Source organism: Vicugna pacos, chromosome 35, assembly GCF_048564905.1.
Source record: "Vicugna pacos chromosome 35, VicPac4, whole genome shotgun sequence".
Classification (NCBI taxonomy): domain Eukaryota; kingdom Metazoa; phylum Chordata; class Mammalia; order Artiodactyla; family Camelidae; genus Vicugna; species Vicugna pacos.
Window position 1 is genome coordinate 13,171,752 of NC_133021.1, and position 14,856 is coordinate 13,186,607.

A 14,856-nucleotide genomic window follows, 5' to 3' on the forward strand; every position below is an offset into this window, starting at 1 on the left:
GGTGGTCACAGAAGATGGAGAGAGTAATTAGAGATAAATAATTACCCCCAAATACGAGGTAATGAACACATGGGCTGTGTGGGCCCCAGAAACGGCCCGGCTGAAAAAAGAAAAGAGGTGGGTAAGGACAGACTGTAGACCAGTTCTGGGATAATAAATGAGTAACAGATCATCAAAATCAACCGCACCCCAGAACTTTTTTTTAAATTTTTTTTTAAAAAGAGGGGAGGGTATTGCTCAGTGAGAGAGCACATGCTTAGCGCTCACAGGGTCCTGGGTTCAATCCCCCATATCTCCATTAAAAGCGAGTAAATAAATAAACCCAATTACCTCCCCCTCAAAAAAAAATTTTTGAAGATCAACCCAGGAGGTCTTGAGGGTTCACCCTAGGACTGCCGCCCATCCTGGGGTCCACTGGCCTGTGGTGAGAAGTGGGAGGCCGAGGAGTGAGGCAGAAGGTTCCAGGGCCACGTGGCCAGGGGCGGGAGGCCGCGGCTTTTGATCTTGACTCCTCAGAAGGTGGGATGCGTTTCCCCGCGACTCCCAAGGTTGGCTCTGCGCTTCCGAAGGCCACAGGGCACTATCACTTCCCAGAGAGGGCCGTCGTGTCCCCACCCTGTCACAGGAGGGTCTGGCCCCCGCTGCCCCTCACAGAGCGAGCTCATCTCTTGCTGTGTTAGAACTGAGATTTCAGAAGATAACGGGGTTCCCATCAAATTCTGCTAGCCGGCTTCTTACTTCCCCAGTGCTCCTCTGGGCCTTTTATCGCTTCATGGTGTGTGTTCACCAGCCTCAGATTCCAGAACTTTCCCATCCTCTGGGGAGACCCTGAACGCTGACTAACTCGGGGTGGGGGGGCCACAGGAGGGCTGTTGAGGTCAACGCCTGTCTCCCCCCCCTCCCCTGGGAGGCCCTGTGCAGACGGGATGCGGAAGGTGAGGCCAGTGAGGAGGACCCAAGGGAGGTGGGCCAGTGTCCACGCTGACCTCCCACCAGCCGGCCCTCCTCCTGTCCCCTGTTCCGTGTCCGCCTCTGGGACGCGGGCTCCCCTCTTCGTCCTCTGCTCCCACAGTGTCATTTCTTACAAGAAGCCGACCCCAAACCTGGGCTGTCATCTTATTTCACTGATCCTAAGTCCAAGACCAAGAGAATGTGCATCCTCTGAGGGGCAGCAGGCACTTGTAGGACACCTGTGGTCTGAGGAATCCCCAGCTGCTTTCGGAAATGCTGCTCTCAGGACAAGTCATCTGTCCAGGAGCTGTTGGCTCCTTGGAGCTTCTTGGGAGTTGCTGGGGCTCCAGAGTCTCTCCGGGAGCTGGGCTTGGGGCCGTGGACTGGGGACTGTAACAGAGAGCCCTTTCCTCTTGCTCTAGTGAGGACCGGGTCATCGAGCACTACAAGAAGCTGAACGGCCAGACCAGAGGCCAAGCCATCGTCAAGTAGGTGCCCCCGCCCACCTCCCAGTGTGAATGAGGTTGTGTGTGCGTGTTCATGTAGCATTGGTCAGAGTTATTCAGTCCTGCTGGGACAGACGTAGCTCCGGGGGTGGGTGGCTCCATTCAATTTACAATGAATAATCACTCTGAGAATTCTATCATGTGCACACACACACATAGATATGTGGATAATGCCGGTTCTGCCAATTAACCGTGTGTGTGTGTGTGTGTGTGTGTGTGTGTGTGTGTGTGTGTGTTGTCTTCCCAGCTACATGAGCATCGTGGAGTCTCTTCCAACCTACGGAGTTCACTATTATGCAGTGAAGGTAAGTGAACTCACGCGGCGAAAGTGGCTACCATGCCCTAAAAAAATAATTCTCCTTTGTTTTCTTCTTACTCTTACTGAAGACTTGTTTGGGGTGGGTAGGGAGGGCTTGGTCAGGAAGGTCACATGCTTGGGGCAGTTGGGACAATGGACCTTCCCCCTCGTGTACATAGGACTTGATTCAGTTACCCTCCAAAACTCGCTTTCCCTTTTGTGAAGTGGGTGTGAAAAGTGCCATCTTCCCTTCATTCTCAGAAGGATCTCGGAGCTCAGACCACAGAGGCTCTTAGTAGGAAGCGTCCATCTAAATGCAAGGAACTACAGAGAACAAAGCTTTCAGCAGAAAGAAGAGTGTTTTTCTTGGCGATCCAATGCCACATAGGCAGCTTTACAGGAGAGATGGGACTTTAGGCTGACAGAGTAGACAGCTAGTTAAAAAGACGGGCTCTGTCTTCTTAAATTTTGTGATGGCAAGTCCAAGGTGACCTGTGCCCCATTCTAAATCCTCTTGAATTTCATCCATCATGTCCCAGACTGGGGTCCCTTCTTTGAAGTTATAGATAATGATGTCCCCATGTGCCCTTTTCTATCATGAGAAAGGATGACTTCTTTTCCTTAATTTACCCCGAGGTGAAATTTAACTTAGTCATTGCCCAAAGTCTGGATGGAAAGTGCAAAAAACACTTCCAAACTCAAGACAGTTCCACCAGCCAACCCGAGATTCTCCTGCTCTTCTACCAGTTTCTTTGCCCACGTTTCCACCCAACTGTGTTTCTACTTCCTTTAGACCAGAGCACGTGACATATTTCATTCATTGTTGTGTCACCGACGGCAACTTGCACAATCACTTTGCACGTCCTTGGTACGCATTTAATTGCCTGTATCTTCCTTTAAACCTCAGCCTTTTGATGCCAAAGACTGTGTTGTATTCGGTTATATATTCCTGGAATCCAGCGGAGTGTCTGGCACATGGTAGATGCTCAATAAATACTGACCAAGTACCATTATTGAGAATTGAATTGCGTAGTTGGGTGTACGCATTTCCACATCGGGAACGATTGTCAGAGCGATATTGTGAAGGCCAGTTACGAGGCCTATGTGGGGACTCCAGTCCCACCCAGTGGCTCAGCTCAGGATCTCTCAAAGTCTGTGATGCTGAAATTCTCCCCGATGTCCTTCCGGTGCTCTTGCCACCATTGGAAGCTCTTACCCCCTCTCCACCATCAGTCACAGAACTCAGAGCCATCACAACCATCCCTGCCCTTCCCAAGCCTAAGCTGTAGTCTGTCGTGTGAAATGTGACCTGGCCTCCTGGGCCGCCTTCTGACCCCCAGGAGAAAGGTACCTCCTCTAAGGAGGCTTCCCTCGGTCCGGCCGTATCCTGGGATGTGGCCACTGAAGCCAGTGGACAGTCAGCTCCCTAAAAGGAAATGGACTTGATCATGAACAGGGACTCGGAACCCACCCTGCGGGCTGGTGAGAGTTGCAGGGCGCATGTCGGCTTTGCCTCTTCCTACCGGAAAGGAAACGGACGGCTCCGACGGTGGTTCCTGACATGATGCCAAGAGACGTTTCACAGAAATGGCTGGGAGTCTGCCTCCTTTGTGGAAATAGCCTACAGCGACGTGCAGCAGAGGGGTCGGCATGCGTGAACGGGAGCCAGGAACCGGGGAATCCCTGAGCTGCGTCCTCTGATCTGCTGTTTGCTCTTAGCTTGATCTCCCCTCCACTCATAATCAAAACAGAGGTTAGGAGATTTGCTTCTCCGATGCCCACAAACGTCTGCTCGATGTTGGGAGACTGTTGAGGTGGGTTGAGGGAGCTGGATCGGAAGGCTTTGAGAGGAAACTTCATCTGCCCTTTTACTTGCTTAACCTGAGTTCCGTTTCTTCATCAGCCCTGGAGTCTGAGAAAGGTGGCCGCATAGACCTGCCTTCTGCCTCCCAATAAAACTTCAGAAATCCGCTCCTTTGCACTTTGTTGGAGACCAGAAACAGACTTTGTGATTTACCAACTGCCAAGTGTGCCTGTGTGTTGGACTCTTGGAATCTCCAAGCATAATTCCTCTTCTACTTATGTGGAGAAGGAGCCTAAACCAACTGTAGCAGGACACTGTTCAGTGGCCTTGTAATTTCACAGATGCCACATTTTACTGTGCGAGCACAACTCTTACCTCGTCAAGCTGTTGTCCTGTTCTCCAAACCCACCGCCTTACTCATGGGCACTCTCTGGAGACAGGGGTTTTATACCTTTAAACATTTCTTTGAGAAATCATAGACCTTGAAGCTTTCCTAAAATTTCAAAATGTATTTCTTTTGCCCTTTACCTTTGTGCTTACCATAAACTAACTCACTGTTCATTCATTGCCCCACAAATATTTGAAAACCAAATTCTGAGCCACTTTTTTGAGTTTTCAAGACATTCACCACGCAGTGTGTTTCATTTGCCGATGTGGCAGTTAGGACAACTCCAGGGAAGGCTGCTTGATACGCCCACTATCAAGTCCTAGAGTTTGGGAGCTTCTAAGTAACAGCTCACAGTCACTCTGCTTGAACTAGATTTAACGACTTACAATCTGGTGCCCAGAGGTCTCTGTTAAAGGAATAAACAGAGGGTCCTGGTGTTTCTGTTTCTGTTCCTGGACCATCTAGGCTTCGATGTTGCTACTCTGTCCTGTAGCCTGAGTCATACAGTCCAGCCTGGCAGCCGCTGTCCCCGTAAGATGAGCAGGACCAGGTGGTCAGCGCCTGCCTTCCTGCACCGCCATTGGCCCTCTGGGGCGAAGGGGAGGGTCTTGAATAGAGTAGGAGCCACTCTTTGCATAATTTCTTTGTCTTTAAAATTAGAGGAGTCTTAGGTGCATATTGCTAAGTGGAAGAAGCCAGTCTGAAAAAGCTGCGTATTGTATGATCCAACTCCATGACATTCGGGAAGAAAACTGGTTGCCAGACGCTGGGATGAACAGGCAGAACAGGGAGGGCTTTTAGAGCAAGGAAAATACTGTCTGACACTATATGATGGAAACGTGCCATTGTGCATTTGTCCAAACCCATGGAATGTTTGGACAACACAAAGGGTGGCCCCTGAGGTAAACTGTGGACTCTGGGTGATAATGATGGGTCAGTATAGGGTCATCAGTTACAACCACGTACCACTCTGGTGTGAAATGTTACTAATGAGGGAGGCTGCACGTGTGTCGGGGTGGGAGTAAATGGGAAACCTCTTTACCTTCCTCTCCGTTTTGGCATGAACCTAAAACTGCTCCAAAAAAAAAAAATCTTTTAAGACAAAATTCTTAGCAGAATCGCCTTCCATAGCCTCAGTGGTCCTTCCAGCTCTAACACTCGATGACAGTTTCTCGGCTCCAAAGGTAGTTTTGTTAGAATGCTTAGCATCTGTCAGATTTTCCCCGTGGTGGGTGAGGGGCCCAGCTCTGAAAACCGAAAGTCCTAGAAGGAGAACAAAGAACAAGGCATCCACTCCTTACTCAGAAAGGAGGAAAGGACAGGGACTGTGTGGCTGGTTAGGAACAGAGTGGGGCCCCCAGCCCAGGGCACTGTCCAAGTCACATAGCTGAGCATCCTTTGATGCTGGGGCACATCTGTTAAGGTAAAACATAGAGAGGTGGGCTCCATCCATTGAAAAGAATTTGCATTTCCTTTTGTCTTCGGGGAGACCAGGAGATCTCCTCTTGGTTTGTGTTTGTCTTGCCTGGCCCCACGCCTACCCGTACTAATTTTTTTTTTCTTACCTGTACTCATTTTGACGTCCTAGGACAAGCAGGGGATACCGTGGTGGCTGGGACTGAGCTACAAAGGCATCTTCCAGTATGACTACCACGATAAAGTCAAGCCGAGGAAGGTAAGCGGGCGGACGGTGCTCAGGCAGAGAGAGGAACCGGGAAAGAAGTGGCTAAAAATATTACACCGCACAGCCTCAGGGCTTACCCGTCCCCTGCTAATTTGAGTGTATCCAAACTCCTCCGCAGTCATCCCATCTGCCTTCCCTGAGTGAATATTTTTTTCTCCCCATCACTAAGGAAACGTAAGCTGTTAAAATGATTTAAGGTAAGAAGACTGGGTCAGCTCACCCAGAGCAGATGGGGAAAGGACTTCAGGGGACAGTCCTGACCCTCTGTTTTCGGGGTGCTGTGCGCCTGGGATGGTGAGGGAATGCCTCTCTTGAATCTTGAGGCTCATCTGAGTTTTCCCAAAGGTGGTTTGTTTTCTTTCTTCCTTTTTTTTTTTTTTGAGGAGGGGGAAGTTACTATAAGAAGAGATTGTAGGTCAAAAAGAGGTGAAAAATTAAGAAGAATGAGGGGCATTCCTGCCAATCCAGTAAATCTTTTATGGCATATTAGAAGTGATCAGAAATCTGGAAAAAAAAAGATCATTTGCCAAAAAAAAAAGAAAAGGAAGCAGAGAGGCATCTGCAAAGTCATTATGAAGCCAAAACAGTGTTTGAAGGGGATCCAGGGCTCGAATTTTCTGTTTTCGTTGATACACGTTTTTTCAGACCGGAACAAATTGAAAAATTATAATGGAAATATGTCTCGGAGGCGAGAGCTGTCATTCAGCAACTCTGGCAGAGAAAGATGGAGAGACGGTCTACGTGTTAAAAGTCGATCAAAACCACGTTTGCTTTAGGAAGGGGAAAGCAGTATTGGTCCATTATGTCATTCCAGAATGCTTTCCAGGCTTCTTCATCCACGAACAGGATTGAAATCCACACTACATATCCAAAGCTTATTGCCGTCTATCCGGTTCACTTCTGCCCTTAGCCAGTTTCTTTATTAAATTGATAGGGGAAAAAATGGCCCTGTGTCAGGGAGGATTTTCGCTCAATTGATCAGTCAAGTTCTAAGAAAAGATGCTGAGCGAACGGTGGAGGAATTCTTCCTTGGGGACAATTCAGTAGGAACCTGGCTGTTCCGGGGGCTGTTGTTTTGTGAGTGTTTCCAAAACCCCTCCAGTTTCCATGCATCCGCTGCAAGACGTGATTTGGACTCTGCGTTCTTATTTTCTCCCTCTGTGTTCTTCTCGGTCACTGGGTCTCTGTCTTCCTGGCTTCCTCTCTGCCTCTTTCCCTTATGACCTTTGTAAGTTTCTGTACTTTTTCTTCTCGACTTTTCCCTTCACTCCTTTCATTTTCTACGTCGACTGTCCTCTCTCTCTGACCCACCTGGCTGTTTTTTCTGCTTGCGAGAGCCACGGATGCTTCTAGATCCTGGTCACAGTAGATCCAGCTCTTGAATGCCCATGCTGGTGGGACCAATTGAGATCTACAGCAGAGTTCATGAAAATCCCACGGTTGAATTCTTCTCTCCCTCTGTGTGGTTTTGAAAAATGTGCTAACAAGTATTCGTATGAGCTCAGTTTAATTTATTAATATGTTGAAGTTTCGTTTAGTTCTCGAATTGAGATGCTGGTGAAGATTTGGGGGGTTATGAGCTAGCACTGGGTAGACGTGCTTATATGTAAAACGCAGGGTGTGCCAGGTACGATGCATCGCAAGGGCTCAGGAAATTGTACCTACTCTTGTATGGCTCTAAAACAAGCTTCAAAGTAGGGAGACGTAGGAAGCCAACAGTGTGAATAAGGGAATTTATGCTCATTTGTTGAATTTATGCAGGTCATCGGATTAAAGACCATTAAAAGGTCAATACATTTACTCAGGATATCAGCTCTATTTAGATTGAGTTGTTATTTAAAATAATGTATGCTTCTGTGAGGAAGTAGTTGGGATTCTCAAGTCTATTACTAATCGAGGGGTAACCAAGCCATCAGTCACTATTCATTCATTCATTCAAAACGTTCATTGCAGGGTAGGGTGCAACTCAGTGGTGGAGTGTGTGCTTAGCATGCATGAGGTCCTGGGTTCAAACCCCAGTATCTCCATTAAAAAAAAAAAAAGTTTATCGCATACCTGTTTCGTGCCAAGCAGACCACAGGGTGCTGAGATAAATAAGTTCCCCGTCAGGTCCTCAGGACCTGTCAGGCTATCAGGGAGAGATGCGTGGTAATTGCATCATACAGATAAGAAGTCTGTGTGGTGGTCGGTGGTGAATTAAAGGAAAGAGGCATCAACTGGGCTGAAGGAGAAACGTCTTCACAGGGAGCACAGTAGGAGCTGTGCTCTTAAAGGGTGGACAGAGGTTTAGCAGATGGACAGAAGGCGCGAGGAGTGTGCGAGGAAGCGCCATGCAGGAGAGCAGCGTGGCGTGATGGAATATAGCCTGGGAGGAACTGGCGGGGAGGCCAATGGGGCCCCGGCTCCCGGAGGCCTGAGGGTTTGCTAAGAGGATCTTGTCATCGAGGCAGCGGGACCACTGACGCCGAGGATGTTCGTAGTCAGAGAAGCATCGTTCTGGCAGCCGCGGGAGGATGAGTGGGGTGATACAGGACAAGGCTGGCCACCTGGGACATCGTTATAACAGCACAGGCCAGAGCTGGTGGGGGCTTGGGGTTGGCCATCAGTACCAGGGATGCAGGAGGGGAAACGGAGTGAGCCGTTAGAAGGCAGGTGTGACTGAGCAGTGGCTTGGGGCCAGAGGGCGGCGGTCGGAGCAGGAGGGGAATCTAGAATGGCTCCCAGGTTTCTTGATCAACCAAAGCATGGGATAGAAGAAAAGGGGAGGAGGGTGTATAGCTCAGTTGTGAAGCATGTGCTCAGCAGGCCCCCAGTACCTCCCATGTGCTCCCCAGTACCTCCATTAAATAAATAAATGAACCTAATTATTCCCCCTCCCCCCCCAAAATAGAGAGAGAAGGGGAAGTAAGTTCAGCTTAGGACATGCCAAGCTTTAGGCTGTGGGACATCAGGTGGCAGTGACAGGCAGGCAGCGGGAATTCTGTTGGAGCTCGACAGTGTCAAGAATTTCCAAAGTGTGACTGAACAGAGGGAGAAACAGGAGACACTCGGCACAGAGGGAAAGTGACAGTAGCTGTGAGTGGATCTCAGTTTCCCGTTGTGACCGTCGCTGTGAGACAGAGAGGTAGGGTGGGGACCAGGACACCCTGACCCTTGTTGACTGAAAAAAAAAATGCACAGCCTAAAAGTTGAGCATTATGTTTTATTCAGCGGGCATTTCTGAGGACTTGAGCCCGGGATGACAGCCTCTCAGACGCTCTGAGGGACTGCTCCCAGGGGGTAAGGGAGAAGCCAGGATACATAGTTTTACAACAAAGACCAAGTAGTCATGATGCAAGAAAAATGGATGTGGGGCATAAGCAGGGCCCTGTCCTAGGTTTCTGTTGAGTCCCTGGGACGTGCCCTGCCAAGTGTGGGTCCTTGGCTCCGCACAGGAAAAAATTCAAGAGGAAGCCACAGTTGAATAAAGGTAGATTTATTTAGAGAGATACATACTACTTAGTGTGTAGGCTGTTTCAGAAAGCGAGAGAAAGGCCATGAGGTGTGGGGGTTGGGTGCCCAGGTTAAAGTAAAAGTAGATCCACACTCCATAGACAGAATGCAGGCCGTCTCTGAAGAGGAGGGAGCGAGAGAGTGTTGGCCAAGAGGCACGGTGTTGCCAGTTTTTATGGGCTTGGTAGCTTCATATGCTAACAAGTGGACCATTCTAACTACCCTGGGGAAGGGGCTGGGAGTCCCAGAAAGTTGGCCATTGCCCACTCTTTGACCTTTTGTGGCTAGCCTTGGGACTGTCATGGCGCCTGTGGGCGTGTTATTCGCCATGCTAATATATTACAGTGGGTGTACAACGAAGCTCAAGGTCTACTGGGAGTCAAATCTCCCACCATCTTGAACCTCAAGGCCTCCTGGGAGTTGAATCTTTCGCCGTCCTGGTGTTAACTGCTGTGTCATTCCTTGAATGGCTGTGCCCTGCCCCCTTCCTTCCTGTTGCAGTCAGAGCATTAAAAGATTACTGTTAATTAAAGAAAGTCAGATATCTCAAGGAATTTAGCGCTTTTCTATGTAGGGGAAGGTGCAAAAGTCTGGGCTCATTGAAATCATTCCTTGGATGTGCACCTACGTTTCTAGAGCCATTATCCTGTTTATGTGCATCCTGAGTTCCCTCAGGGAGCGCCACTGGGGGTGGCTGCAGTGGCCTGGCTGCCTGCTGGTCTCCATCCTGAGCTCACTCTGCTCACGGTCGGGGGTGGCGATGGTGCTGATGGCTGGATGGCTGCAGCATCCTTTGTTTACTGCTATGGCTGGCAATGTTTTTCATTTACACCCTTTTATAAACTGGGGAGCCCTCTGTAGGAAATGAATGTGCAGCCTCAATAAACAATTAAGAACAGGCCTTTGGAAGGCCCATGAGGGGAAGAGACCTGAAGTTTCATTAGCCCAAAGGCCATCTACCTCTGCCAAGACCTGCGATGGGCCCTAAAGACAAAACCGAGGCTTAAGCGGGGCCATAGTGAAGAGGCCCAGCTGCAGAGAGGAGGCAGGGTGCCTGTTCCTTCTTCTCACACCAGTGTCATCACCATCATTAAAAAGCTCTTCTCGGTTCCATGTTGGGTGCCTGTGAGTCTCTGACTGCAGAGGGAACCCCCTGGCTCCGGACCTGTGACTCTAAAGAGACCCAAATCTGTCTTCAGCTAAAAATCAGAAACTCACATGAAACTGTCAGAAGGTAGAGATGCCACAGGCCCCGCAGGCCCATTCACCCCATCTCTGACCCGGCTGCTGAACAATTAGAAAGCCTTCCAGTCGGTTCTGACATGCGGCCGGAGTTGAGGACCACCCCCGCAGCCAAACCAGGCTTGGGGAGGGTCAGCCAGCAGCAGCCAGTGTGTCGGGCAGGGCCTCTGCACGTGGAGAGCTGGGGCGTCCAGGGGCACAGGGCTCCAGGTTGGACCAGCCCCGGGTGAGGGAGGGCCCTCCAGGCAGCACCACACCCCCGCAAAAGGGGCCAGGCAGAACTCACCACTGTGCTCAAGAAGTGAGAAACCGGGAGTAGCGCCCAGCTCTGTGCACCTGGGGGCCCTTCTATAGCAGCAGCTGCACCTCCAGCCCAGGCAGGGCCTCCCTGACACTCTGACCCAGTTCCGGCAGCTGTGACGCCGAGAGCCAACATTCAAGTAGAGGCAGGGGTAGGGCGTGGGCCTGGAGGCCTCTCCTGGCATGCTCAGCCCCAGTGGCATTGGCAGACCCAGAACACAGCCAGGGCGCCCTGTAGCCTCCGATGAGAATCCACCTCAGTGCTTCCATCTGGGTCACCAAAAAAGGAAGGAGCTGGGAGGAGCCGATTGTCGTCCAGAAATGGGCAGGACCATGGCCGTTCCAAGTCCCCTGGTGCGGCTGCAGTTTGCCATTCTGGTCACAGAGTCTACCCTCAGTTGCTTACTCCTCACTCTGAAGCTCTGGGGGAGACAGAGTAAATCACAGGGTAGCTCACGGGTGGAGTAGAGACCTTGGCTGTCCCCTCCCAGTCTCGTGCGCCCATCTGCTACCTGGATCTGCCAAGCAGATGGGCCCCCGGCCTTGCAGAAGCACAGCTCCAAATGCAAGCTGCTGTTTGTCAGGGGGGGGAAAAAACAGTCCTCTGTCCTTCAGGGCACACGTGTTGGGAGCAGCGAGACACGTGTGAATGCCCAAAGAGGGTGTTTTGGCTTGTGTCTGTGGCCAACTTTCAGAAGTATTTTGGAATGATGTGCAGAAGAACAGGCTCCCCAAAGCCCTTAAAACCCACACGCAGGACTGAAAAACACTGAAATCTGCACGACGTCCACAGATCCCAGAATGGTGGCCCAGGCTTGCACGGATGAGTTCTTTAAAAAGGTCAGACCGCATCCCAAACAGGACCTGAGGACAGAGTGCGGAATTGTTTCAAAGTTATTAAATATCCCCCATCAGCTCTCACCAGATCCTTCTGTCTCCCTCCTTCACCCAGCGGTGTTTCCCTCTTGCTCTGCCTGCCTCCCCTCTTCCGAGCGCCCGTCATGCTAAATACTAATTACACTGCAGAACACGCCTCTGTCCTTTCCCACGGTCGTGGGGCGATCCTGTGAGTGAGGGATCAGCACAGGCGTGGCAGTGTCGACACGTCTGACTGTCTGGGTTTAGCAGTGTGAGAAGTGTGCAAAGAGGGTCACAGCGGTGGGAAAAAGAACCTTGCAGCTGCATAGATGATTTCCCTCTGCGTTGTCCTGGGTACCAGATTCCCTTTTAGTGAGTGTCTGTGTGGGTAGCTCTTCGCAGGTGAAAGGCTCTTCGTTCTACCAGTTACTGTCCTGTTGGCTCCAGGAAGTCTGGAAACACTGGCATTTGGGCACCTGAAATAAATCTCAGGCTTTGTCTTAGGGCCAAGGACAAACACCTAGGCATCAAAAAAGGGTAAATACCAGCTATGCAAAGTGACCGTCAGTGGAGACACGCCGTGGATCACCACGCCCCGCAACCCCCGTCAGTCTCCAGCAGTTGCACTGGTACAAGCTGGTCCTCTTCCTTCCCTGAGAACATCTGCATGAAAGTTAAATGATGTATATGGAAGAGCCATTACTGATTAACCCCCGCAGAGCCGGGTTACATGGGGCAGAGATAAATAAGTCCGGGTGAAATCAGTCACAAAGGGCTCTCTCTTTTAGAAGAGGACCTTGCCTTCCTTAGATCAGAAAAAGTCCGAGAGCTGTGATCTCTGGGACAGTCTGCCTCTTCTCTGCAGCGCCAGGACCAAAGGCACTGAGCAATGAGCCTCTCCCACCCTCAAGACCCAACTCCCACCAGTGCCGGGCTGAGCTGCCCTCCCCGTCCAGCTGCTGTAGTTGGCGCTCTCCAAACCTGTGGGCAGACCGGCCGTCTAATCAGCTAAACAAAAGAGAACACTTCCGGGATGGGGCGCAAGGAAGAGTTAGAGTAAAGATCCGTCCTGCAGGCTGCATCGCATCAGAGGCCATAAGCATTAACGAACAAGCCATGTGAGACACGTGACTCCAAAAAAGCCTCCCTGGAAGGAACAGTCAATACCTGTAAATCGTTATTTATAGCTGCAGCCCACTCGCCAGCCCGTAGTTAATGAGATCTCTCCACTGGGGAGGAATGGCCCTGCTGGTCCTTGTTACATGTTCAGCGACGGCATTTACTTATTTATTTGATGTGCGATTAGGGGCGCTTTTACGTTCACTTAGATGTACAGTCGGGAGCACTGAGGGGTTCCATCTGAGGCATTAGGAGAGGGAACCAGAGTAAATGGTCTGCCCCTCTCCCCAGAGCAGCCAGCCTAGCTTCCTATGGGTCTGGGAGTGTTTCGGAAGCGGGGGCATTAGCTCAGAGAATTGATGCATTCCTGTCACCTCCCCAGATTAGTAAAGATTTTTGAACTGGATGAGATGATGAGGCAGGAAGAGGAAATCATATTTACAGGAAATATTCCATTAACGGTGAACTGAGTCCCAGGGCGGCTAGGCTGCTGAATTATTCAGCATGATAAGCACTCCATTAAGTGCTCCGCCAACTTATGTTTCAGCTGCTGTTGGATGCACTTGGCTCACTGTCGGGCCGCTGAGCCCTCTGCCTTGGCCGGCCCTGGCGGGTGCCCCGCCCCCCATTCTGTTATCTGTGTTCCCTGTGGAAACCACACCCTCTGCGCTCCGGGGAGGAAGAACTGCACAGAATTCATTTAGCATTTTTGCAGCCTTTGCTTTTTCGCTGTGTCAGATCAAAGAGCTCTCTGGTTGCCTCCTTCAGCTCTCACTCAGCGCTGAGTGGCCCTGGAAGCGTTCCGTGCCTGTGGGTGACCGGCCCTGGCCAGGGGTCATCTAGGGAAGCCCCGGCCTCCAAGCTGAGGAGCAGGCCTGCCAGGGGGATGACGGGGTTGGGACCTGGGGGAGAGGGGCAGAGAGAGTTACCAGCACCTGCCGTCTGAACTTTCCGAGAAAGAAAAACGCAGCTGTGTTCTAGGAAAGCATCAGCACAGACAGCTTCTCAAAGCCCATGCATTAGGCATGGCCGAGTTCTCTCTCTTTAAGAGAAGCATCTAGTCTCTCCTCCCATGATGAGAATCGCAGTCCCCTGAAAGCACTGAGCTGGAGCTTTAGAACTCCCGTAGAAGGTGCTGGACACGAAATCCTCACCAATAAGATGGTCCCAGCGGGAGAACCACCAAGTGCCTGTCATGAGCCAGCCTCTGCTCGAGGCTCTGCAGGTGTTACAGTGAATTAGAGACCCATCCCTGCCCTCACAGAGCTTAGAGTCTAGTTGGGGAGATGGTCAAACGGTGACATTAAGTCAGTCTGTGACACAGAGCATCAGAGCATTGAATTCTACAAAGACAAGTCAGGGTCAGGAAGCATGGGGTGGGGAGGAGGGTCAGGAGTGGTCTCTCAGAGGTGGTGACGTCTAAGTGACCCTACTTCCGTGAGTGTCCCACATCCCCTGGGAAGCAGAGTCTGAGATGGGGTCGCATGCAGGACGTGTATTGGGAAGTGCCCTGGAATTAACACCAACAAGGAAAGGGAAGGAGGCAGGACCGGGCGGAGAAGTTCCTGGATGAAGGCATCTCAGCCAAAGCTCTGAAGCTGCAGCGGGCTATCAGACCCATCGTGAGGCTGGCAGCCAAGCCTCACCCCAGCATCAGCCCCTCGTTAAGTCCAGGTGACCCGCAGGGGTGGCTGGCTCTCCACAGCTGAGGGCGATTCCTGGAGAATGAACCCTCCCACCCTGGAGGGAGGGGCTGGTCAGGACAGTAGGTGGTTCTCCAAGTGTCGGGGGCCAGCACGTCTCCATCACCTGGGAGCACGTTAGAAATGCCAGCTCCGCGCCTCCACCCGCGGCTACGGGCTCAGACTCCGAGGCTGGGGCTGGCAATCTGTTCTCACGAGCCCTCGAGGGGGTTTGGAGACAGGCTCTGCAGTCTGAGGGTCCCTGCGCTGCGGACAGGTAACAGGAATGTTCTCTGTGATCCTGCTTTGCTTTATTGTTATGAAGATATTTGAGTCTAAGGTAAAATCAGATTCCTTCTTGCAGCATTTATATCTTACCAAAAAAAAAAAAATGATGTTTTGTAAGCCAGTGTGGCTTCTGTATCTACTCAGAGACCAAAAATCTCAACCAAGGAGGAATTTGGGTGCTCTTAGCTCACTTCCAGGATATTCAAAACAGTTGTGATGAACAACTTAACCTCTCTATGCCTCT

The 14,856-nt window shown here is 50.9% G+C and overlaps 1 protein-coding gene across 9 annotated transcripts in view; it reads left to right on the plus strand.

Moving 5' to 3' along the window:
- Positions 1–14,856, plus strand: part of FRMD4A (FERM domain containing 4A) — a 441,493-nt gene that overhangs the window by 357,979 nt on the left and 68,658 nt on the right. For all 9 annotated transcript variants that reach the window (XM_072955338.1, XM_072955337.1, XM_072955343.1 and 6 more), the window contains exons 9-11: positions 1,374–1,439; positions 1,705–1,762; positions 5,536–5,622. In XM_072955338.1, the coding sequence (XP_072811439.1) occupies positions 1,374–1,439; positions 1,705–1,762; positions 5,536–5,622 (211 nt within the window). The remainder of the gene's footprint in view (positions 1–1,373; positions 1,440–1,704; positions 1,763–5,535; positions 5,623–14,856) is intronic.